General features: G+C 38.5%; 1 protein-coding gene across 1 annotated transcript in view; it reads left to right on the top strand.

Moving 5' to 3' along the window:
- Window positions 1-26637, top strand: part of PCLO (piccolo presynaptic cytomatrix protein) — a 368745-nt gene that overhangs the window by 170803 nt on the left and 171305 nt on the right. The window contains exons 5-6 of the mRNA XM_075081514.1: window positions 2622-7686; window positions 8061-10075. Coding sequence (XP_074937615.1) covers window positions 2622-7686; window positions 8061-10075 — 7080 coding nt within the window. The remainder of the gene's footprint in view (window positions 1-2621; window positions 7687-8060; window positions 10076-26637) is intronic.

The following is a 26637-nucleotide window of genomic DNA, read 5'->3' as shown; positions in this document are numbered from 1 at the left end:
CAGCCTCCTCTTCTCCAGGCTAAACACCGGACTCACAAATAATGGCACCATCACATATTACAAGGAGAAAGGCTAAAGTTGTTCCATGACCAGTTATTGTCTACCTGTTTCTGATCTTCACTGTTTAGTTGATGCCTTCTGTCTCTGCTTTACAACTTACTGTATCATTTCATCTCCCTGTGGAGAACCAAGATCGGACAGATTCACTTTCACTAGTAGAACACAGTGTGTCCATCAACCCCTAGGAGACCTTCTGAGCTTGAACACTATTTGGATTTTCTAGTAGCTCATCTAAACTGAGCACAGTATGTTTTATTGAGTATGTTTTTGTAAGTATGGAGATATTGGAAATTAAATGCAAAATAATCATCAAATGTCAGAGGTGAAATTTGAGTGATGGGCATGTTATTTCTAGATGGAAAAATTCTTTGGTTTTAATGAAATGTGTATTTTTTTAAAACATAGCCCAATAAGTTCCCCTTAAACGCTTTCTTCTTTAATAAAGGGAATAAAAATGTAAATATAACATACAAAGCATAAAACTTTTAACTACACTTCGTTGCTGATTTTTTTATGAAGAGTATATATAATTCTGTCATTAAGGGCTGGAGAATATCCAAGAGTACGTTTTTCAGAATAAGAAGTGCTGAAGTGTTTAAGTGGTGCTGACTACCCAAAGTTGTTTGGAGTACTATAGGTTTCTCCATATTTATATATTAATCACAGCCTTATCATTAGAGTTGTCCCTAGAAATATTTGTTTTCATATTTGATTTTTAATTGCAATGTATTTTTCTCTTATATCAGACATTTGGGTTTATCATATTAGGTACAATATTGTAGTTTATATTCAAGGTAGTGTCTCATTTAATAAAGCATATAGTAATCAATCCTGTGAAATGGAATTTCAATATGAAAATGAATAAATAATAATTAATAAAATGTGAATTAGCCAATTACTGTAATGCTAATATTACTATTAGTGGTTTAATATAAGATTATGTGCACAGTGATATGTATACAGGCAAGAACAGGTACTTTAACTGTAAATTAAATAATGAAAAAACTGTTTTTAAAAAATAAAATAACAAATATTTGATTTATGATATTTTGGCATGAAGTAAAACTTTAGGGTGAATAAACATTTGAAAATACTGGTAATTGATAGCAACTTAGCATGAGTGTAAACGTACCTTTAGATTATAATTAACCATTATCATAATTTTCTTAATATATTTATTCCAGAGTATTTTTTTAAACTCAGTATATTGCCAAGGAAGTTGATAAATGAAATCTTTAAATAAATAGTTTGCTCTACCTCAGATATCATTGACTTAGATTAGCAAAGTTGGAAAATACTACCTACTTGTATTATTGAAGGCCATAACATATTGAGGGCCATAATATGAAGATCACATCATATTATTAAAATCAGGAGACTTTGGGGTGCTTGTTCTCGAATTGCTAGTGGAGATGGGGACACTTTGTAAGACTGTCAGCTAAGATGACCTGTCGTTTGGAGGGTGAGCTGTTTTGTTCACCAAATGGTGAGGTACTTTCACTAAGTACGGAGCATTTCGCAGATGAGAGAAGTGGGAGGGAAACTGGTGTGGAAATACTTGCTGTAGGATATTTGTGGTATTTATGTTATCTGAAGAAGGAGATAGAGGTGCTTATCATTCAGAATGGTGTAGAAGGATCTGGAAGCTAGGAGAGTGACTAAAGGTGTTTTATTAGAGATGAGAAGGAAAACCTTAGGTATGGTCAGGCATGTCTGCCTTGTTTGCTTCCTTATTTCCTTTGATCAACAGCTGACTGTCATGCTTTCCTCCCTGTAATTACACTTCCCTACCAGCAGCTTATCTCAGCATCACAAACTTACTGAGAAACTACTTTTTTATGAGGTACTTAGAAAATGTTTGCACAGTGCCGAACTGCAGATACAGGGACATTCCAAATTGCATTAAATCATGCTTCAATACTCCATGTATTCTGTTGCATGTTACAATGTGTAAACTTAAATCACCAAAATGAAACCATAGGCCCAAAATCTGAGAAGACTGACATCTTGCCAGACAATTATAAAAGTTTAAATGGGCAAAGAAAGGAGCAGGCCCCAGAAATACTGCAGGCTGACACCTGGCAAGCTATATATTGCTTTATCTCTAGAACTTTGTAGACAGTTTTGAAACATAGGTAAATAAAATCTTCATTTAAATTAAACCCCAAACAACTTCTCCCATACATATGTGAACAAATGGTAGATTATCATTAGTAAGTGTTCTGAAAACAATTAAATACAGTGTTTATATTGAAAAATAGAAGATCATCTGACAACTAATAAAATCAGTTGCCAGTGTGGACAGCTATGCAAAGCATAGTTAGAGTCAATGCAAAAACTCAAAATTTGCGGAACTTTTTGTGTTATTTTAATAGCTTTGAATAACAAGATTACTGTTCAGTCTTTTATGGTTTAATATAATTCTTCTTGGCATCATAATTTTTCATCTGAGACATTTAACTCATCTTTTAGAAAAAAAAAGTCACATGTATTTAATTGCCTGGAGACATTAAGAATTTATATATCAATATATACACACGCGTATGTATTTATTTTTTTAGGAAAAGGAGGATGAAAAATCAGACACATCAAGCTCTCAGCAACAGAAAAGTCCACAAGGTCTGAGTGACACCGGGTATTCTTCTGATGGGATATCAAGTTCACTTGGTGAAATTCCAAGTCATATCCCCACTGATGAAAAGGATTTACTCAGAGAATCTAATAAAAAAGACACTATTTCACAAGAAAGTCCACCAAGCCCCTCAGATCTAGCTAAACTGGAAAGTACTGTACTGTCTATTTTGGAAGCTCAGGCAAGTACGCTTTCTAATGAAAAATCTGTGAAGAGCAAAGAGCTGTATGAAACATACAGTGAACAGACAAAAGATCAACATAAAACAAAGCCTTTGCCAGTCACTCCAGAATCTTATAGTTCAGATGAGGAAGACTTAGAAGCTATTCAAGAAGCTGAAGGAACCATTGTAGAAGATGGCCAAGGAAGTACTTCCTCCCGGGTAGACTACAAGGAAGAAGATGAAGGAGATGACATATCAGCAAGGAGACAACGCTATGATTCTGTAGAAGACAGCAGTGAGAGTGAAAACTCACCTGTCCCAAGGAGAAAAAGAAGAGCTAGTGTTGGTTCTTCAAGCAGTGATGAGTACAAACGAGATGACAGTCAGGGATCAGGGGATGAGGAAGACTTCATTAGAAAACAGATTATAGAGATGAGTGCTGATGAAGATGCCTCAGGTTCTGAAGATGATGAATTCATTAGAAATCAACTCAAAGAGATCAGTGTAACTGAAAGCCAAAAGAAAGAAGAAGTGAAAAGCAAAGCCAAAGGAACAGCTGGAAAACATAGAAGAATGGCACGGAAAAGTAGTGCAGGATATGATGAGGATGCAGGAAGACGGCATTCATGGCATGATGACGATGATGAGACTTTTGATGAAAGCCCAGAGCCAAAATACAGGGAAACTAAAAGTCAAGACAGTGAAGAACTTGCAGTAGCTGGAGGAGGAGGCCTTCGGCGTTTCAAAACAATAGAATTGAATAGTACAATAACAAACAAATATTCTGAAGCGACCGAACAACAGAAAGGTATTTTATATTTTGATGAAGAGCCTGAGCTAGAGATGGAGAGTCTTACAGATTCACCAGAAGATAGATCTAGGGGAGAAGGGTCTTCTAGTTTACATGCTTCTAGTTTCACACCAGGTACATCTCCTACTTCAGTGTCATCACTTGATGAAGATAGTGACAGCAGTCCTAGTCACAAAAAACTGGGAGGGGAGAGCAAACAACAGCGCAAAGCCAGGCATCGGTCACATGGTCCTCTTCTTCCAACTATTGAAGATTCTTCAGAAGAAGAAGAACTGCGGGAAGAGGAAGAACTGCTAAAGGAACAAGAGAAACAGCGTGAATTAGAACAGCAACAAAGAAAAAGTTCTAGCAAAAAATCTAAAAAGGACAAGGATGAACTAAGAGCTCAGAGAAGAAGGGAACGTCCAAAGACTCCACCAAGTAATCTTTCTCCCATTGAAGATGCATCTCCAACAGAAGAATTACGACAGGCAGCAGAAATGGAAGAGCTGCACAGGTCTTCCTGTTCTGAATATTCACCTAGTATTGAGTCAGATCCTGAAGGGTTTGAGATCAGCCCAGAAAAAATAATAGAAGTACAAAAAGTTTACAAATTGCCTACTGCTGTCTCTCTATACTCACCAACAGATGAACAACCAATTGGACTCCCAAAAGAAGAAAGTGTTCAAAAGACATTGAAAAGTGCTGAAGAGGTCTATGAGGAGATGATGCATAAGACCCATAAGTCCAAGCCATTTCAAATTGCAAATGAAAAAGATGAAGTGTTTGAAAAAGAATCGTTATATGGAGGAATGCTAATAGAGGATTATATTTATGAATCTTTGGTAGAGGATACTTACAGTGGAACTACTGATACTAATCTTACAATGAGACAAGATGAGAGCAATGAATATATACAACAGAGAGGAAAAGAGAAAAAAATAAGAGCTTCAGAACAGATCTATGAAGAACCACAGAAAATTACTGATCTACAGAAAGACTACTATAGTGTTGAGACTTTACATTCTATTGTGCCTCAAGAAGATATTGTTTCTAGTTCTTACATTATTCCAGAAAGTCATGAAATAGTTGTATTAGACAGCACAGTAACTTCCACCACTGAGGAAAAGCAATTGTTAGATGCAGAAGCTGCTTATGAAGAGCTTATGAAAAGACAGAGAATGCAGCTAACCCCCGGGTCCAGTCCAACACAACCAACTTCAGGTTTTGTTCCCACATCTGATACAAAGGTACCTAGTGTTGGAGACTTAGTGGATAGTACATCTTTAACATCAAGCACTACTTCAGCAATGTCAGATGTATCACCTGTCAGTAGCACAGCACTTTCTATTCCAGATGTTAAAATAACACAGCATTTCACAGCAGAGGAAATTGAAGATGAATACTTAACAGATTATGCCAGAGAAATTCAAGAAATAATTTCTCATGAAACGTCAATGTTGACATACTCTGAGACATCAGAAGGTGCTGCTTCAGTTTTACCTTCTGATACAGCTTCCTTAACATCATCCACATCTTCGGTTTGTACCACAGATAGTTCATCACCTGTAGATAGTGCAACCACAGGTTATGTAGATACAGCAGATGCTGTAAGTAAACAGGCAGATTCTGAAGGTGTCAGGATAATAACCCAAGTTCCCTTAACGTCTCCAAAAGAGTACTCTGAAGTGAGCATGCCTTATGAATCTATTGCTGGAGCCACTAAAAAGCCATCTATAGCATCAGATATGGGAAGTGTGGATCAAGCTGCAGTTTGTTTGCCTGAAACTGAACCTTCAGTAGTGGCAACTACAGTTGTAAAATCCAAGCATTATGCAAATGATACCATTACCTTTGATACCTCCAAAGCAGGAAAGGAAGCAGCTAGAAAAATGAAAAGTACAGTAGAGGCTGGCATTGTCAAAATTCATCATGAAGAGTCACACAAAGAATTGGGTGTTGATATGACAAGGATTAATTTGACTAGTGCTACATCTGAGCAACCAGCTGTATGTATAGCATCAGTCCCAGTTACAGAGCCTGCATCAGAAACATCTGTACCTACTCCCAGTGTTGTAAGAAAGACCAGCATGGTCTCTGTGCCTTCCTCAGCTCCTGCTGTAACATCCAAAGTATTCTCGCTTTTTAGAAGCTCTTCTTTGGATTCTCCTGCACAACCTTCTCCACCCCCACCTCCTCCTCCTCCACCACCTCCTCCACCACCATTGCCTCCACCTACATTACCCAAGCCAGCCATTTATCCCAAAAAGAAGTCACAGATTAAGACTCCAGCAGCAACAGCTCCCACAATGGTACCTTCAGTCACAAGTGTACCAACACTAGAGTCCACAACTGTATTAAAGAATAATGTGGTACCTATCACAAAAACATACACCCCAACACCACCTCCCGTACCACCCAAACCATCCTCCATTCCAGCAGGGCTTGTTTTCAGTCACAGGCCCGCTGAAGTAACTAAACCTCCAATTGCTCCTAAACCAGCAGTTCCTCCACTCCCCATAACTGTTCATAAGCCAGCAGAAACACAGCCCAAACCAATAGGTTTGTCATTGACTTCAGGTATGACTCTGAATTTGGTCTCTGCAGCTGAATACAAAATAGCATCTCCCACTTCCCCTTTGTCTCCACACTCTAACAAATCTTCACCAAGGCTGACAAAACCATCACAGGAAACCTATGTTGTCATCACATTGCCATCTGAGCCTGGAACTCCCACAGAAGCTATAACTAGTCAGGCTGTTACCAGCTGGCCTTTAGAAGCACCTTCTAAAGAACAGATTCCCCAGCCTATGCAACCCATTTTTACACCATCCATGAAAACTATGGAAATTCAAAGTATGGCAGTTCAGAGTATGTATATTTCAGGTGCTTTGCAAACTATTCCTGTCACAACACAATCAACTTTTGAAAAAACACCTAGTTCAAAATCAGAAGTAGTAACAACAGAGGTAACCAAGACCACAGTGTCTGTGGTTAAGGGCCCAGTGCCTGGTTTCGGTTTAGGTAGCGTCGCTATTACTATACCTCCAGAGCCACTACATATAGTAGATCAACCCAGGTACAGAGAGAATGGAAGATTCCATCCTTTGGGTGATGTCATAGATCTTCGCACTTTAAGTAAGATGGATATTGAAGTGAGAGACAGCTGCATGGACCTGTCTGCTGTTTCCATGGATGTGAGAAGGCAAGTGCCAGCAAATGATACATGTGGGCGCCCAGTAAGTACTGTCCAGCCAGCTATAATAAACCTGAGCACTGCATGTGTTGCCGATCCTTCTCTGTCTGTAGTCACTGAGACAGTAACTGTAGTGACCTGCACCGCCACTGTAAGCTACACTGCCAGTACAGACAGCCTGGTGGATCTGGGACATGCGATGACAACGCCGCTTCAGCTAACAACATCAAAACATTTTGAGCCTACATACAGAGTAACAGGCAGCCAGGCATTTTCTGCAGGTAGAGATGAAGTGCCAATAAATTTATCCCTAGGTACTTCAACACATGCAGTGACATGGGCTACTACAAAGCCTGTTACTGTACCACCTGTTGGTGTTACAAATGGTTGGACTGACCTCTCCGCTTCTCAGGAGCCGATGGAGAGTGGAGTGGTTGACCTTAGCACTACAAAATCCCACAGAACAGTAGTAACAATGGATGAATCTACTTCAGGTATCATAACAACAGTAATAGAAGATGATGAAAAGCCTGTGGATCTGACTGCAGGGAGAAGAGCTGTCTGCTGTGATATGGTTTATAAATTGCCATTTAGTAGGAGCTGTACAGCCCAGCAGCCACCAACTACACTTCCTGAAGATCGCTTTGGTTACAGAGATGACCATTATCAGTATGATCGTTCAGGGTCATATGGCTACCGAGGAATGGGAGGTATGAAACCATCTATGTCTGACACAAATTTATCAGAAGCTGGACTGTTTGCATACAAAAGCAAGAATAGCTTTGATTATCGAGTTGGGGCAACAGATGCAGCAGTAGATCTTACTTCTGGAAGAGTTACTACAGGTCAGTATGACACAGCAGCAGATCTTTCTTTGAAATATAATTTTGATGTTCCTCACCTCATTTCAGGATGATTTTTAAATTATTTTTCCCCTCCTTCTGTTGTTTTGTTTTCTTTTGGACATTGTGACAAATTATTCTGGATTACACGTGTTTTTCATTTCTTCATTTTACATATGTGTTTTGCACAGAGGTGCCTGCATGTGCCTGCATGTTCAGAAATGCTGTTTCCTTCACATCTAAAGTAGATCATTAATCTGAAGATTTGCATGCAGTTTCCCCTTCCCATTTAATTCATCAAGATGGGATGACTTTCAGAATCCGCAAAGCAGCATTCTTTTGTGGGACTGGACTGTAACTTTGCCCTGTAATTTCAGGTGAGGTTATGGATTACTCAAGCAAGACCACTGGTCCTTATCCAGACACTCGGCAGGTGATTTCTGGCATCGGGCTCAGTACACCACAGTATTCTCAAGCGAGAATGGTATCATCTCTGGGTTCCCAGTTTGGCGTTGGAAGTGTTTTAAGATCATCCAATGGTGTTGTTTATTCTTCAGTAGCAACTCCAATCCCATCCACATTTGCCATCACTACACAACCTGGTTCTATTTTCAGTACAACTGTCAGAGATTTACCTACCCTCCAAACAATTGACTCGGTGCCCTCTTTATCAACTTTGCAACAGAATCAGCCTCTCCCAAGATCATACAGTTTCCTGACAACAGTGGCAGCTGAAAAAGATAGTGCAATTGCTGCCATTGATATGGAGACAGGGTTGCCACCTCTTACTATAGAAACTATTACCACTGAGCCAACCAACTTGATACCTGCTTTAACTACAGCATCTGAAGTTTATACAGATGTAATTGAAGATGAGGTTGCACTTCTCATTGCCCCTGAAGAAGGCAAACAGCAACAGCTTGATTTGGAGCGTGAACTTCTTGAGCTTGAGAAAATTAAGCAGCAGCGCTTTGCAGAAGAGCTGGAATGGGAGCGTCAGGAAATTCAAAGATTTAGGGAACAAGAAAAATTTATGGTGCAGAAAAAGCTTGAGGAGCTGCAATCCATGAAACATCATCTCTTATTTCAGCAAGAGGAAGAACGACAAGCTCAGTTTATGATGAGGCAAGAGACATTAGCCCAGCAGCAGCTACAGCTTGAACAGTTCCAGCAACTTCAACAACAGCTCCACCAACAGTTAGAGGAGCAAAAAATTCGTCAAATATATCAGTATGGTTATGACCCTTCAGGAACTGGCTCGCCACAAACTACCACAGATCAAACACTTTTGGAAGGACAGTATGCAACCACAGAAAATGGCCAGTTTTGGCGGGCTGATGATGCAACCACTACAGCTTCAGGAGCGCTGGGTATTGAAATTCCACAAAGCCAAACATGGTATACAGTTCAGTCTGATGGCATTACCCAATACATACCTAGATCTGGTATCCTAAGCTCTGTTTCAGAAATGTCTCTCAAGGATATTGATGTTAGAGAGGAGAAGCAATTGAAAAAAAGAAGTTCTATGCCAAAATTACGTGGTCCATATGAGGAGCTTGAGGAGACCCTGGAAGAAGAGCCCCGGTGCTTCAAAAAGATAGTGGACAGTGGAGTGCAAACCGATGATGAAGATGGAGCAGACAGAGGTTACACAAACAGGAGACGGAGAACTAAGAAGAGTGTTGATACAAGTGTTCAGACAGACGATGAAGATCAAGATGAATGGGATCTTTCTAGCAGATCCAGAAGGAAGCCTCGTGTAGGGAAATACAGTGAGAGTACTACTGAGGCAGACAAAGCTAAACAATCCTCCAAAGTATCTAGTATTGCAGTTCAGACAGTGGCGGAGATTTCAGTACAAACAGAACCTGTAGGAACAATAAGAACACCTTCAGTCAGGGCCCGATTGGATGCTAAGGTTGAAATCATAAAGCACATTTCAGCTCCAGAAAAGACATACAAAGGAGAAAGTCTGGGATGTCAAACAGAGACAGAGTCTGATACTCAAAGTCCCCAATATCTGTCAGCTTCATCTCCTCAGAAAGATAAAAAACGCCCAACACCGTTAGAGATAGGATACTCATCCCACCTTCGTCCAGACTCCACATTACAGGTAGTCCCTTCCCCTCCCAAATCTCCCAAAGTTCTCTATTCACCCATTTCACCTGTGTCACCAAGCAAAGTTATAGAATCAGCATTTGTACCCTATGAAAAACCCATCACTGATGACATCAGCCCTCAGAAGATGCTGCATGCTGACATTGCCAAGGTTCCTCCATCAAGCCCAAAGGCGGCAAAGATGATGCAACGCTCTATGTCTGATCCTAAGCCCCTGAGTCCCACAGCAGAAGACAGTTCCAGAGCTCAGTTTCAGTACACTGAGGGTTTCATGGTAAGAAGTATTTGCTTTCTCTCTTTTTTTTTTTTTTTTTTATTAAATATGCAGTTCTGCAGCTATCAGTGCAGAGAGCTGACGCACTAGTTTGCAACAGCTATGTATGTAGTCCTTTTGCACACCTTGCAGAAAGGTCCCAGGGAATGTCTGCTGTCTAAAGCAATGGTTATTTGCTTCATTGCTTTGCCTGGAAATAGAGGAATCCATGTAACAGTCTTACTAAGATTCAGAAAGAAACACAACAAATTCTTTTTCAGAATTTGGAAGGCACTTTATGCTTTACATAGCAATTAATAGCCAATATAGTGGTTACCACCAATTCTTCAGAAAATGAAAAGCATTTTCTTTCTTATCATACAACACCCAGTTCTTGTGGCACAGTCTGTAGTGCATGTACCTTGAAATGACTGCATGTGCCTTCTGAGGGGCAGCTAACACTAGATTTATAATTACCTTAGACAGCTGTATTTTTTGACCCTCATGAGGTTCCTTGATCATTTGTGATTCTGTGGGTAATCTTGCGTCCCACTGTGTACATCTTTTATCTCTTCCAGACCAAAATGTCTCATACCACAAATCCATTTTTTGTTTGTTTGTTTTGGGTAAGGAGGATTATCAAGAAGTTACGCAAGCATTGAGGGCTGCTTCTTATGGGGTCACAGGAGGCAATTTTGAATAAGGCTGTCATCATCAGGATTAAAATTTTTCATCTCTGCAGTATTCCTTTCCCTTGAGTAGTAAGATTTCTTATTTGGGAATCAGTCAGCTATTTATGAATAAGAGGAAGAAGTCTTGGCTAGACAAATACCTTTAATGTAACATGTTCTTGGCTCTCCTATTGCCAGAGTCCTTTCTCTTCTGTCAGTTGCAGGGTCAGCATCTTATTTGTCAGAGCTCTGGAAGAGGTGCCGTTAGAGTTCTTCAGCAATTTTTATCTTTTATGTTCAGTTATCTGTGAATACATAAGTGATTAGTACAGGCTGCATAGAATAAAGAGGGTTTGTTCTCTATGTTTGATAACTTGTGGTGGCTTTCAAAGGCAGAATTATCTGGTTAAACCCTCCAAGGCTCCCACTGTAAGCAGTTTCTGCAGTTTCACATGTTTGTGCAGATATTAAATGCTTCCTGTGCTGTTACAGCTTGGAAGACAGTACTTGGAAGTTTGAAGGGCAAACTGTAGTCATGGCATTGGCACTCCATATCAACATCGTTCCCTAATGCAGGATTAGCCCAGTGTGGGAAACTGTAGCACGAGCACTGAAGTTTCACGTAGAGGATTTGGAACAGCATCTTGAAGAACATTGCTCATGAGTTGGAAAGTGTTGGGTTCTACTAGATATTGGAGAGCAGGTACACTATTGTAAAATAACTGTCAATGTAATGACACTATTACTGAGGACAAATTATTAAGTTCGCTTATTTCATAGATACATATATATTTGATATGAATTGTATACTTTGTATGATGGATGATAAATTCTATAAGCAGCTGATTGTTTAGAGGCCTTTACAGAAAGCGAAGTCTGAATATATACAGTATTCATTAATGAGACATGAAAACAAAGGGCATGTACATTATTGGGGTTTTTTTACCCACATGTTCATTACCATTTTGCTTTGAGCCCAAACAGTAATGAGCTATATTGTTCTTACTAGCATGTACCCATCAAGCAGCAAATAGCCCATGTTTCAAAGTATTTACAGTCTAAATAAATGAGGTGGACATTTTTATGGAACATGGGCTGCAAGTAGACAAGTGCAAGGAAAGTATAAAACTTCCATGGATATAAAGTGGGCTGCATGAACAGTGTCATGCAGTATATGGTGAGGAAGCCGCTCTGTAATCCTATGACCATCATGGCTGCTTTCAGCTCTGATGTTATGTTAAGCATTAAGTCTGTTATATCTTCTCTTTCTGATAGAGTTTTGTTAATTAAGTGTGTGAGGTTCAGTTAACTTCGGCTGGAATCAGGTATGTGAAATTTAAAGAAGGAAAAGAGATATATGACAAAAAAAGAAAATATTTGGAATGACACTTACAGAAAGTAATCTAATCACCTCATCAGCATCTGAAAATATGGGCATAAATTGCTTTTTCAGTTGCTATATCAACTTTAGTTCGTGATTACTCAGTCCAGTCATGTGGTGAAGGAGGGATCTGCAGTATAAGATCTAAATGATCTCCTAGTTTCCACAGGACTCATAGTATTCTCCCCAGCATGTCTATGTTTGTTTATACCAGATAAGAACCTGGTTTAAGGACTGTAGCATCTTGGAAGCACAGGAAAGAGTGAACAGTGATTTCTTCTTTTGTACCTTCTTTTGTACACAGGCAAAAGTTCTTCCTGAAAGTCTGCATACGCACAGTGTCACTGCTGACAAAGTGTAAACCTTGTTGACATTTCTTCAGCTGTAGAACTGTGTTGTTATAGAACATATCATTGTTATACTTGAGTTTAAATACAGAATCACTTTTGGATTATCCTGCTAAGTGTGAAAGTAAGATGTTTCCTCAACTTCAAAATATTTTTGGCACTGAGACTGTTTTTTCATTCTTTGTTCATACAGTGCCCACAACAGCTGAAGTCCTTGTCTGTTAATTCTCTGCGTACCCCTTTTGTACCTCCTGACTGGAGAGCTCATAATTGCCTAATTATAAAAAGGGAAAGATAGAAGGGATCAGTTATGTCATTCAAAACAAAGAAGTTCAGTGCAGAAAAACCTGTGAAACAGCTCACTTTGGAAAAGAGAATTTACTAGAGCTGAACATAAAAGAATAAAATGGAAATGAAAGATTGATCTTTCACTACCTTGGGGAAATGGAGTGTGTACAGGAATACTTTTTTTCATGGATGAATATTCCATCACTTTTTTAATAGTTCTTGTTTCAGGGTTATGTCTTTGTCTGCATTCATAAGCATTGCAAGTGAAAAGGGTGTTCCTATGTTCGTGTATGTTTCACAGGCTTTTTTTTTTATGAGAGTTTATCAAAAAAAGTTGTTTCTTATGCAATCAGTGGGACTAAAAGGGTGAAAATAAAACTGGTCTCTTTCTAAAGGGTTACAGTGAAATTACACCTTGTCCTTCAGGCAATACACTTTCATTATTCATGTACTTCTTTCACTGAAAAGTATATTTAGTACAACATTTCAAGAAAAAAGATTATGGAACTAAGGTGATTAAATTATGTGTCTGTGTTTTAGAACTGCTGCTTTAAGTATAATTTTATTCTTTAATGCAACTTTTATGGAAAGTTATTACATTGTTTTATCTAGTCTAGTATAAGTGAAAGGCTGAAAAATAACGTGGCAGCTAATCACATAATAATAAGTATCCTGATAATACTGCTTTCAGTGACGGCACATTTAAGTTTTAGATAACAAGTTATATGTTTACATTACATTTTCATTTACTGTCTATCTACCATCTAAACTTGAAGGGGGAGGGGGATAATATCAGGCTTGCCCATGACAAGCTGTAGGATGGCATGCCAAGGTTAGGGGATGGGGTGCTAGCAAGGTCCCTCAGCCTGTTGCTCTGAAGTGCGCCAGCTACACTGCTGCATGCTTGAAGTCTTACAGAGAGGAGCCAGGGGCTCCTGAGGTAATAGGAGCCAACAGGGAAACACCAGTGAAAAACCTCAAAGGAATTAAGGGGTGTTCCTCTAAAAAGGTAACACAGCCAACAGCCCAGCTGAAGTGCCTCTATGCCAGTGCATGCAGCACGGGCAACAAAAACGAGGAGTTGGAAGCCACCATGCTGCTAGAAGGCTACGGCCTAGTTGCCATTAATGAAACTTGGTGGGTCAAATCCCATGACTGGAGTGCAGTTATCGATGGCTACAGGCTGTTCAGAAGGGACAGGTGAGGGAGGAGGGGCAGAGGCATTGCCCTCTGCATCATGAAACGGATCGAGTGTGAAAAGCTGTCCCTGAAGAACAGCCATGAGCAGGTTGAAACCTTATGGGTAAGAATCAGAGATCAAGGCAACAAAGGGAACCTTGTAGTTTGTGTCTACTAAAGGCCACCTGATCAAAGGGAGCCTACTGACGAAGCCGCCTTACCCCAGCTCCAGGAGGCTTTGCACTCACAGGCTCTCATCCTGCTGAACTTGAACACTCTATGGGACCTGATGAGATGCATCACAGACTCCTGATGGAATTGGCTGATGTAGTTGCCAAGCCACTCTCCATGATATTTGAAAAGTCATGTCAGTCAGGAGAAGTCCCTGGGGACTGGGAAAAGGGACACATTGCACCCATTTTTAAAAAGGGTCAAAAGGAGGCTCCCAGGAACTAATGTCCTGTCAGCTTCACCTCTGTGCCTGGGAAGATCATGGAACTGATCCACCTAGAAGCTATGCTAAGGCACATGGAGGACAGGGAGGTGATTTGAGGAAGCCAGTATGGCTTCACAAAGGGCAAGTCATGCCTGACCAACCTAGTGGCCTTCTATGATGGAGTAATACATCAATGGGCAAGGGAAGAGCTACTGATGTTGTCTGTCTGGACTTCTGTAAGGCCTTTGACACCATCCCCCACATCGTTCTCTCTAAACTGGAGAGATGGATTTGATAGGTGGACTGTTCAGTGGATGAGGAAGTGGCTGGATGGTCGCATCCAGAGGGTAGTGGTCAGTGGCTCAACATCCAGATGGAGATAGGTGATGAGTGGGGTCCATACTGGGACCAGTGCTGTTCAGTATCTTCATCAATGACATAAACAGTGGGATTGAGTGCACCCTCAGCAAGTTTGTGGATGACACCAAGCTGAGTGGTACGGCTGACATGCCTGAGGGATGGGATGCAGTCCAGAGGGGCCTGTACAAGCTTGAGAAGTATCTTGACTCAAATAAAGCATATTTTTTCCATCTGTCAGATCTTCAAGACAGAAAGACTACCCCACATTTGGTCAACATATCATATAAACATTATTTTCTAAAGCACATTTAACTGGGTCAGTCTGTCTTGCCCGATACTTTTAAATTAGTTGATTTCACACCTTCTCTATTCCACCAAGGGACATTCATGCATAATAGAAAATTATTATGGTATTCACTCTTCTGCTTTTCAAAGCGGATCCTTAACAATCTTTTATAAAGCATGAGATTTGTGGCAGAGCTGACAAAGAGCCTAGGTTTTCTGTCACTTGTGCATTTTCTCACCTGCTGTCAGCTTATCCATCTTCCTCTTAAGCCAGCTCTCCTAGACACATGAAAAAAACGCTCCTGGCCACGAATCCCATCCCTCACTCTTTTATCTTCCATAAGAGACAAAGAATGAAGGTACAATAATATCTTTCCACTCATTTCCAGCTGACTTGGTTATCTTGGTTATCCATTTTAGGAATACTTTGAGTTTCAGGTATGGAGAGAGACCAATATCATGTTCTCTGCTTTAAAGTAATAAATACAGCATATAAGCATATACACCAGAACGAGCAGATGCAAAAGACTGGCAGAGGGGCACATACCGATCAGCAAGTTTTGGCCTACTTCAGCTCTGTTTTACCTCAGGCTTTTGTCTCCTATCAAGCCATGGATTACTGTAGTTAGTCTGAATAAGTAGGAGGAGGGTAAAAATTCTACTACTGTAATTGCCTGACTGATCTCAAAAGAGTGTTTCTTTCACATGTTCTGCTGGTAGGTTTGGCTTCCTGCATTTTATTCTCTCTACTCTTTTATGAGCATCTATGGCTGAAGCACAGGAAAGTCATATTGTACTGAATAAATTAATGTACATTCTCCAAAGGGAGCAGAAGACCAATCTTTGTAAAATCTTCCCTAGAAAGGGAGCACTGACTGTGCTATGTTAGCAAGCTGTTTGGTACAATAAAAGCAGAACAACAGATAAAAGTAGCTGATGCTAAAGTATGTGAGTATACTCTGTTGTTGTCCAAAGGGAGCTAGTCATTTGTTTGGACTGTTTTTTTCTACTGGGGTTTGAGCACATTTGAGATACACTTAGGATGGAGCTTCCTAATTAGCTTTCTTTAGAAGGAATCTAGTTTGCATGCATGAACACCTCCCTGCAAACTGTAGCAATGTGTACTAACTAGAGAAAACTAATTTGTTCTTGTCAAGGTAGTCCAAACTTCATATCATAACAAAATGTAAGCTTCAATTCCAACGCTTTTTCCCATCATTTTATTAAAATATTTTTAAGTATGCAAAATATCATTTTGATCAGATAGATATGATTAATGTTGCTTGGAAGTGATCCAAGACTGGCAAAGCTCATATTTCCTATATGAAGATTACTGAAAAAAAAAATAAACAAACCCAGAACCACAGTACATCCAAAACTTATGATCAGATATAATTAAATACAACAACGTATTCAGAACAGTAAAAAGATTCTCTGTATGCCTCTTCATTCTCCACTGAGTAAACAATTACCTTTCCTCTGCCTATGAGGCCTCTAGGATGCGCCTTTAACACAAATCAGTGCATTTAAAATTCTCCCTTGTTTTATTTGGTTGTGGGGTTTTTTTGTTTGGGGTTTTTTTTTGTTGTATTTGTTTAGAAGCAGTTCAGGGTTTGCCAGTATTGAGTAATTATTCTGTGTAATCAATTCCTTAGAATTTAAAGGGGTACATCTCCATTAAATTCTGATACCTGGGCATACTTTCTCCAGGGACAGGCATCTATTTTTAGCATATGAGCTACTAAAAATTTTAAAACTCTACATTTTTTCCTAAACAAAAATATGAAAAATATTTGCATAGCTAGATACAACCCATATGATCATTCCAAAAAGGAAAAATAAAAAAAGGATGCAATGAAGTAATCTGGAGCCAGTAATCTTTAGGCTAGATATGTGTTGTTAATGCTAATGACCGCATTATTAACTTCATAAATCGTCTACCAGAGCTCTGAAGTTTTACTTCTCATCTCTAGAAATACTGGCTAGGTCAGATTCTCTTGTGCTATCAGTGTTTCAAATTGCAAAGTGGGCTAATACCATCTTAACAGGTATCATTTTTTAAAAAAATTAATAAGGCTTGCCTATGTTAGAACTAACTTCTCCTCAGTTCTGATCCTCAAAATCCTTCTATTCAGGCAATGATTTTCTGAGTCAATGATTTCATATTAAAAATAATATGTTATGATAAATAGCTATTTACAGTTATGAATTAAACTAGGTATGGGCACATGGATTTACATATTGATGCTGAAAAAAAATTTAAATATGAAATATTGAGAAAAATAGTCTCTTCTACTGTACTTCTTTACTTTATTACTCCAGCAAAACATTATGTATTGATAAACTAAAATTCTTGCAATTGCTATTTTTTAATGGAAGTTTACTTTCCATCTGCCAGCTGGATGGAAACGTCTTAAGTCAAATCAGTCACTGTCAAACTGGAAGGCACTTTTAAGTGGGTCAAACAATAGTTTGTCATAGGCTTGACTCTTTAATAATTCAGTTGCAATTTAGGGTATGGAGAAAGCATTCACATAGCATTTGCAGATCAATATAGGAAACAGAATTACTTTGGCAAGCAGAATTGCAATTCAGAGCAATGTTCCAAAATCAGCTCAGTAATGATGCAGACACTACAGGTACAAAAGAAAAAAACAAACTCAGAAATATAGTTCTTTAGGCAACAGCAGTACTGAAATGTTCAGGCGTAGTATCAACGTTCAAACTTAATATGACTTAATCAAAATATATGTATATCAATGTGATATATCAAAATGCGACATATCAAAAATATGAAGTGTTTGCATGAAAGGCAGTGATGTTCCTCGGAATTTCTGACACCTCGTCGATGACAGCTTGGGTATCATAGTGCAGACAAACCTCTTATTTACAAAACAAGGTTGGCTTTGTTGACACCAACTCAGAATTTCAGAACATATCCTGTCAACGGTTCTCAAACCTGATATGGAGAGACCAAGGTAGTTTCTCCTTTGTGCTTTTCTTCTCAGTTCAATTTCTCCAAATAATTTTCAGGTTTATTACCAAGAAGGAATTAAGCACCGGTAAATTTTTTCAGAAACTCGAATAAGTTATTTACCTGCTGCAATGTTCACCTCAGGGAGCGGGATCCATAATGGTATGGGAAGTGCTTACAGCCTCTGCCTTTAGAATGAAGGTATGAGACAGGAATTAACAGAAGCCAGTTTGCTCACTGCTGTGATGCCCAAGTCAGCCATTTAGAAACCCCAAATACAGGGGTAAGTCAGAAACATTGTCACAGGACATCGCTGAGACATCACTGTAAGACTTTGATGCAAAGCCTGAAATTTCTCTCTTCGTATTCCTCCTCTCCCTCTGTATGAGTCTATAGAGGAAGCCTGCCTTTTAGCTCTTCTCCAGAACTAGCATTTTGTACAAACTGAATTTGGGTCTCAGTTCAATTTCTGTTCACATTCCCCATCTGTCCACATCTTCTCTCTAATCTCCTTGCTAAACCTTACTTCTGTTTCCCAGCCAGTCTGCCTCTGACACCTTCTCTCCTCGAGTCTAAGTGGTTCGTATCAAAATACAGCTTTTATTATCTCACCTTACTCGCTTTGCAAGCTGTTTGCTAATGCCAAATCCAGCTCAAGCATTGAATGTGCTGGTGCTGTTACACTGCCTGGTGAGCCTTCTCCCTGTGTATATATAAATGCCAAACAGGCGTAATGGGCTAAGTAAAGGCAGGGTTTGAAATTAAATAACTAGTATGGAGGAAGGCCTGAAGGAGGATTGAATGCTGGGGATTTCCTCAGTGCGTGTGAGATGGACGTTTAATGGTCCTGGTTTACCTAAATCTGGGTAACTGCTTGATTTCAACAGTCAGCAGGTGCCAAAGGTGAAAAGAGTGAGGAAGGGCAATGGACAGGGTGAATCAGAATGAGAGTTAGTTACCCACCTAAAATTTAAGCCTAATATAGACTTAAATTTGAGACTCAGTGTTTATTTTCAATTGCTGTATAACATTAATAAAGCACAGGAACATAAGCCTCAGGAAATCATAAGGTAGCTTGGAAGTACTATTAACTTCATAAGCTTATGGAGCACGTTTTCCATAACCTCTTTCAGAGTTGTGCTTTTGCTATATATATATATATATGATCTAAGAATGAAATAAACTTACGCTTCTTGTCTAAGTTAAAGTTGGAATCAATGACTGTCTTTTTCAGAAATTTTACTGTCTGGCTTAATCACTTCCATCATATTGACATTCCTTTTATGATACCAAAGTTATAATCCACAGCACAAGTATCATGGCCTTCTAGGAAGAATGGAAAAGAATCAGTGAGTTTGTCCTTTGCTCATTTGGTGTAGTAGCATAGAGAGTTTTCTAGTAATGCCTCCAGATATTTCTTAGGCAGTAAAAGTCATTCTTTTGACAGCAGTAGTGTAGGCTGCTTCAAGTCCTTATGTTCTTACAGCCTGTTTGAACATTGCTTGTCTGAGAGATCTGTAAACCAGGCAAAGGAAGCCATTTTTCTCTCTTTTTTCCATTTATTCATCATTTGGCCCAAGAGCTCACCAAAGAAAACATCAAGTTTCAACAATGTTATAAAAGTAACATTTTTACTTTATCTCTCTATATATATATGTAAAAAGGCAAATGGCTTGTCTGGAGGGTATTTTGCAAACATGACTAACTATTTTTCATCTCAGCGACACTGCAGTTATGGAACATTCTTGCCTACATTGAAGCTTTTATTTAATAAAAATAAATACTGCAGTCCCTACTCTTTCACACCTTCCACAGCCTCTTGGCAGTAAATCCATCAGGATGTTGGTGCCTGTATTATGTTTTCCAAACATTAACTAGCTAAACTCCTCAGCCGTCACCGTGACTGAGAAAAGGATCACCAGCAAATTAAATTGGGAAGGCTATGTGGAGGCCCTGTAGTACCACCTCCACCTCAAAGCTGGGCTAATTTCAAAGTTAGATCAGATAACTAGAGATCTTGTCCAGTTGAGTTTGGAAAATCTCTGGGGATGGAGATTTTACTGCCTCTCTGGGTATCCTGTTCTGGGACTTCACTGCTCTCATGGTGAAAAATTCTTAATTTCCCTTGTGCAACTTGCGCCTTTTGTCCTTCACTGTGCATCTCCTACAAGAGTCTGAGTCTGTCTTTTCAGTAGTGCTGCATTTGAGAGCTGAAGATAGCAAATAGCTGTTTTTTCCAAGCTAAAGCTCTGTTCCTTTAGCCTCTTTTCATGGAACAGCCACTCTTCTCAAGCCTTGTCCCTCTTACTGGGCCTATGTTGGGCTCTCTAGCGAAGTTTTTAACACTTTGGGTGGATATGAAACAGGATGGGAATAGTATGGGAACTTCTCCCATCTGAGTCGGCTCTTCTAGTTAGCATGGTTGTTCTCATTAGCTCGAGTGCAGTGACACCTGAACTGCTGTACTGCTTCACTTCAGAAGCAAATCATGTTCCCTCAAGTACTTCCTATGCAGCTTTATAAAGAAGTACAGAGTACAGTTCAGGAAACACTAGCCTATGCCTCCCCATTAAGCTCTCAAACCCAGTAATTAGGTTAGAGTAATTTGGGAAATTGCTGGATTTTTTTTTTACCACTAAAACATCCTCCTTTTTCTCCAGATGATTTTTTTTTTAATACAGAAGTTTTTAGAAATCATCCTTTCATAACACAAACTAGTATCTGCTTTTAGGCATGTAATTCATAAGCGATATATAAATTATGAGATACTAGCACCTCAATGTCTGTCATCAGTATAGAGAGAAAATCTATTATAAAGGTATTCTAGATTTTTAACTGATAGACTAGAAAATGCCTCTTTCGTTCCCAAGTTATGGATGACTAGGCTTGGAAATAAAGGTCCGCAAAATCCAGTGGCAATATTCTGTAAAACATCTCTGTGAGGAATTTCCTTCAAAAATATGACATAAAAAGTATTTCCATGTTTTATACAAAAATAAAAAGAAGCTACAATTGAAGGATAAGTGATAGGGCACTGCCAAAACACCATCCCAAATTCAAGTTGGCACTCATTAATGCCTTTTTATTTTGGAATTTCTTTCAATATGATGTTTAGAATCTTCATGTTGGAACCTTTTCCTCGATTTTGAAAGAATTTTATTAAAAATAATTTTTAAGCAAATGTCTGCATTAAAAGAGTTATAAGTTTTCTTGCAGAAGAGTAACTCTGGGACTAGAATGGTTTTGACACCCATTTCTACTTTGTTTTAAAAATTCTTCAAAGATTCTTGAGGTGTATGACCCTTGGTCTTAAAGAAATACTAATGTTTTCCGTTACTACTCAGTATCGATTGCTTATAGTATGTTTAAGCAAATAATTTAATCTTCCAATGAAGATGTGTCTTTCAAATCCTGTTGAAATAGTAAAGTTTTATTATAATCCATAAATGTCATATCCAAGTAATAGGAGAGCAATGCTTGTTAGAAGAGATAGATATATGTTACATATATATAAGATAAAATAAAATTAAAATTTTGTAATAATAAATCTATCATAATATATGTGTTTTAAGGCAGACAAAGTTTAAGATAAATGATTAAGGTATAAATGAAGGAAAAAAAAAGGGCAATAATAAACCTGATCATAGTTTTTTCTGTCTTCTGTTAATTACCTGTTTGTGTGCTGAATGTAGAAGACTAATTATAGGGTAGAAAATAAATTAAGAAGAAAATGATCACCTCATTTCTGTTTCTATTTCTTATTACGTCCTCATTCATTCGCATCCGGTTCACACTGGATATGTCCATGTTCCTGTTTTGTTCAGCCTGTGTAATCTCTCCATCCATTCTTCAGACTTTTGTTAATCCTTCTCCTTCTCTCAGTTCTTTCTTCCTGTCATTTAATAATTATATTCTTTACTCCTCCATTTTATGTTTCTTCATGTCACTTCTCTTCTGTATTTTCACCATTGAGTCATTACTTTAAAGCATGTTTGCTGGCTTCATGAATCTTTTACCTCATTACTCTTCATACCAGTTTCTGGCAGTGTTGTTATGTTGGCCAAATTGCCACCTTAACCACCAAGGATAGGCGTGTTACCAGAAAAGAGGCACAGAGAACTGCCATCAAATGGGTCAAGCTCAAAAAGAAACTTCAAAAGGTGATATGTTGAAACTAAATGTGGGAAAAGGAGAAGAGGCATGGGTCCAGGAGAACAGATATGTTTCCAGCTCACGATAAAATCAAAGTAGTATTATGTGGAAAAATCTAAACTGGCTCTTATGGAACTTACTTAAAGATCTAGAAGTCTTATATTAATGTAGCACTTTATGCAAGATAATGCACATTAACAGTTTCTTAACAGTACTAGACTTACTCCCCCATTAATCTACATACTGGTTTCAGCAGAAAAACTGTGTCTGCTGCAATTTACCAGCTTATTCTGGTGTATAGGCACAACTGAGGGTGCAGAAAGAGAAATGTGGAGTAGTAAGAGAGGGGGAAATACTTTAAACCAGCAGTGCTGCTGAGCCCTTCATGTTCTATTATGATGGCTTAAGTTCAGAGCTGAGTATTTCCACTGACTTTTAAAGCAATAGAGGCTTGTGCTTATGTCTCAGGAATTATTGTGGAAGACATTAACTAGATAACTCATATAAAATTCGCTGAAGTTAATCACAGAATCACAGAATCACAGAATGGTGGGGGTTGGAAGGGACCTCTGGAGATCATCTTGTCCAACCCCCCTGCTTGAGCAGGCACACCCAGAGCAGGGGGCACAGGACCGCGTCCAGGTGGGGTTTGAATGTCTCCAGGGAAGGGACTCCACAGCCTCCCTGGGCAGCCTGTGCCCCTGCTCTGGCACCCGCACAGGGAAGGAGTTTTTCCTCATATTCCGGTGGAACTTGCAGTGTTACTACACTCTTAATTCCATGAGATGTGGATTGCGCCTTGAAGAAATTAGAATTAACTTTTTACTCTGATCTGGTTATTCCACTATTTCCAATATGGGGAGGCTTTTCTGCACTTTCTTTAAAACAAAATTTCTCAGTTCTGATTATTATGAAAAAGGGAACCTGTATAGAGATGGAATGTGTGGAAAAGGGAGGAAGGCTGTTCATTTAAATGATTGAAATAATACCACTGGAAATGTTCTAGTAGAAAATATCGTTTAAATCTGAATTTTATGTTGGAGAAGTTCAAGTTTGTGCAAGAAAAAAAGAATGGAATTTTGTATAATGGGGGGGAGGAAAGTGATAGTTTGCCAGCTGCCTCTGGAGGGAAGGTGAAAATGAGGCCCTGGCAGCTGGCAAGCTGAAAAGATAGTGATACTCCTGAAACACATTTTTTCCTATCTGTATTTTTACTATTAAAAAAAAAAAAACCAAACAAAAACACCAAAAAACCCACCCAAAACCACAAAACAGGCATGCATTGTTTTTTCCTCTACTTTTCTTCCTACTAGAAATAATTTTGGAAAAAAAAAAAGTTCTTATTACTGGAGAAGAATTTCCAGTTGTCTGACTTGTTCTGGAAGTATTGACAACACAGTCAATAAAGTAGACGGTGGGAAGTGGCAGACGATGATAATGAGCTCCATTTGCTTCAAAGCCCAGAAGGGGTTCAATATATAGAATAGCTCTGAATGTGTGTAACGAACTGGAGATGTAAATAGAATAGCTGAGACTGTGGAAGTCTCATTCTGCATTAAATTTGTGGTTCTTTTTTTACCAGTCTCTAGTAACTTATTTTGACATGTATCTACCCATATTGATTCGTTATGTTAGACAGACGCCAGAATGAGCAATAAAATAAGAAGGTGGAATAAGAAAGGTCTCTGCTCACAAAGCATAGAAATTTGAAATAAAGTAAGTTTTAACTTCATTATACTAAACAGCTGGTAATTATGTAATGGGAAGAAACATGTAAATTATTTAAAATATCTCCACATTTCTGATCCTCTACCTGAAAGTCATTGTCATCACTTGCGAGTATTCTGCAGAAAGCTATAGTATTGCTAATAAATAACTATTAAACTCCAAATCTTTTTTAAGGAAATGTGTTGGAAATATTTTTTACTGCAGCTCAGAATATTCAGTATTTGAATGTAGTTTGGAGATTTAGTGGAGAATTGAGAAAGAACAAATTGAAATCAAAGTTTTGTCATTTCTCCTGAGTGGGTCATACAGAAAGAATAGACTGAAGAACAAGTTAATGGTTTTCAGGTATTTGTGTTTTTTTTCTTGTGAAGTTCAACAACTGGAATGTAGTTTTCTGAGATCTGCAACACGATTACAGATCAATATCCATCTAATTCAGCCTTTTCTCCATGACAGTGACCAATCCATATATTTTCAGAAAAGGATGAGATAGTCAACTTCTGAGATTAGGTGTTGTCCTCTGTAATAGAACTTGGCTTACCCCTGGAAAGCTAACACAATATTTCTTTTAAATCTTAACGTAATGATAACTATTAAATGCCACACATTTTCTTTATCTATAAAAAAGTTCTTTTTTTAATCTGAAGAAAGAATTGAAAATATACATTTTTCTTATATTTTAGAAAATATTCAGTGCTTTAAGAAAAGTGTTGGGACAGAGTACTGTTTTTTTCTAAACCTATTCTTCCACTTCACATAGGAAGTCTGCAGCAGACATTTTCTCATACTGTGGGTTTCCAAAGTGTCAAGCACAGTGGTTTCCAAATAGCTAGATAGGTTCGAAATCACTTGGGTCGCTGGGTGCTTACCCTTCCTGAGGTGAGCTAGAGAACTATGCACAAAAAACCACATACTTTTTCTTTTATTTAAACACGTGGTTTTTCACAAGAGATAAAGTATATTCCTCATGTACATGACCCATATATATAAAGTGGTGCAGTGCTTTTCCAGGGTTCTTTCAGAACTGCTGCAGAGAAGGCTATGTGCTGCTGGGGCTTCGTGACATGAGCATAGGTGTTAAGGAACTTTCTCTTAAATGGAATAAGCTGACCTTACACTCTGACCCAGATCTATGAGCGTTTAAGAAAGTAATGGCCTCACCTTTTCTCTCCTCTTCAGAGTCTTCTTTTTAAGTCTTACAAAGAGCTCAAGGGTTTATTTCTGGAGGAGCCCCTTGTGCCAGTGGGTTCCTCCTGACTTGGTCCTGAGTTTTAATTGTTCTAAAGTTTGAAAAAAACCACTGTTCTTCTTATGTTACTTTAAGCTAAAATAGATGGGATGGGTATTCCATTGTCTAATTATTTGTCATCATAGACCTCTGAAATCATTATTGTATTACAGCTTTGCAGTTATATTTCATTAATATATAATTTGTAAAATCCTAATCGAAGGAATCAATACTGTGGCAGCAAAGCAGTGTAGATTACAAATGTTGGCTGTGGTCAGACACAAAGTAATTTAGTGTTTTCCAGAAAGAGAGCAGAGCAGATAAAGAAAAATGTTTTATCGTGAATTCAGTACCTAGAGTTTATGTGTGAATTGATGTTCAAACAACACGATAAGGAATTGCACACTAATATGCAGAGCTCATAGATAATGGATGCTGAGGTAAATAGCATCAGTGATTCGTCAGTCAAGATAATCTTCATCACTATTCAGCCAGCCTGGCTCCTCTCTGCTCTATGTACAGCAATGTACTAGAATGATTACTGTGCCTTCAGATACCAGAAGAGAGATCTGAGAATTAAAGGCTTTCATGTTTCCTGCTGAAATACAGACCGGGGGTTCTGTAAGTATTACAAGTTCTGTAATACTTATAGAAAGGTTCTTTCCTTTTGTTTATGGACCTATTAAGGATCTATGAACATAAATAACGTCATCTGAAAAAGAACAAAAAACCATTTAGGTTCCAGCCTTGATGACTTAGAAATTAAATAACAGCAAACTTCATCATGAGAGATGACTTGATGATCTGTATCCTGGTCTGTCCAAGGCTCCAAAATCAGTGCGTGATTGATTCTAAACAATAAACTTCTGTCAGTCTTAGCTCAGCAGCAAATAAATTAATGGCTAATAAGCCTGAGCTGCTTTAAGCATTAACATTGATATAGGGTCAAAACATTTCAGCTAAACAACGTTGCTCTGGTTGCCTTAAATAAATAGCAAAAGCACTCATAATTTGCAAAATAAGAAATAAAAATAATTTTATTAAATTTGTCATTTAGATACAGATGCTCTTAAAAGCTAATAATCTTAGGACTTGCACAAACACAGATTTATCTTGAAATGAGAAAAAATTAAACAAAAGCTCTGTGCCCATAGATTTTATATACGTGAACTGGCAACGAAAACTGTTCTCTTACATCAAACACTGGCTAACTCCAGGTATTTAGTGTTTCAGGTAGGCATTCCTCACCTTTACAGTACTATTAAACATACCATTATGGGCTGTTACTGAATGATGACTTTCAGAAATCTGCTGTTTGAAGTCTGTGGTTCTTGTCTTTCCATCCTTTGCCTTGCTGTTTTCAAAAAGTCAAGTCCTCTTTCCAGGGTGGTTCTTACCTTGGGGATATTGGGGTGCAATCCCATATGCATAGGAAATCTATAAACCTAGCTGAAGTTCTTTCTTAATTGTGACATTGCGCAGTGAAGGTTCAGAAGAACCCATGTTATGCTCAGCCTTTTTTTCCTGTTTTCCAACTAAATAGTAACTAATAAT

The sequence above is a fragment of the Phalacrocorax aristotelis genome, chromosome 1, assembly GCF_949628215.1.
Source record: "Phalacrocorax aristotelis chromosome 1, bGulAri2.1, whole genome shotgun sequence".
NCBI lineage: Eukaryota > Metazoa > Chordata > Aves > Suliformes > Phalacrocoracidae > Phalacrocorax > Phalacrocorax aristotelis.
The sequence above is the reverse complement of the archived record's forward strand: the minus strand, read 5'-3'. Positions and strand labels throughout refer to the sequence as shown.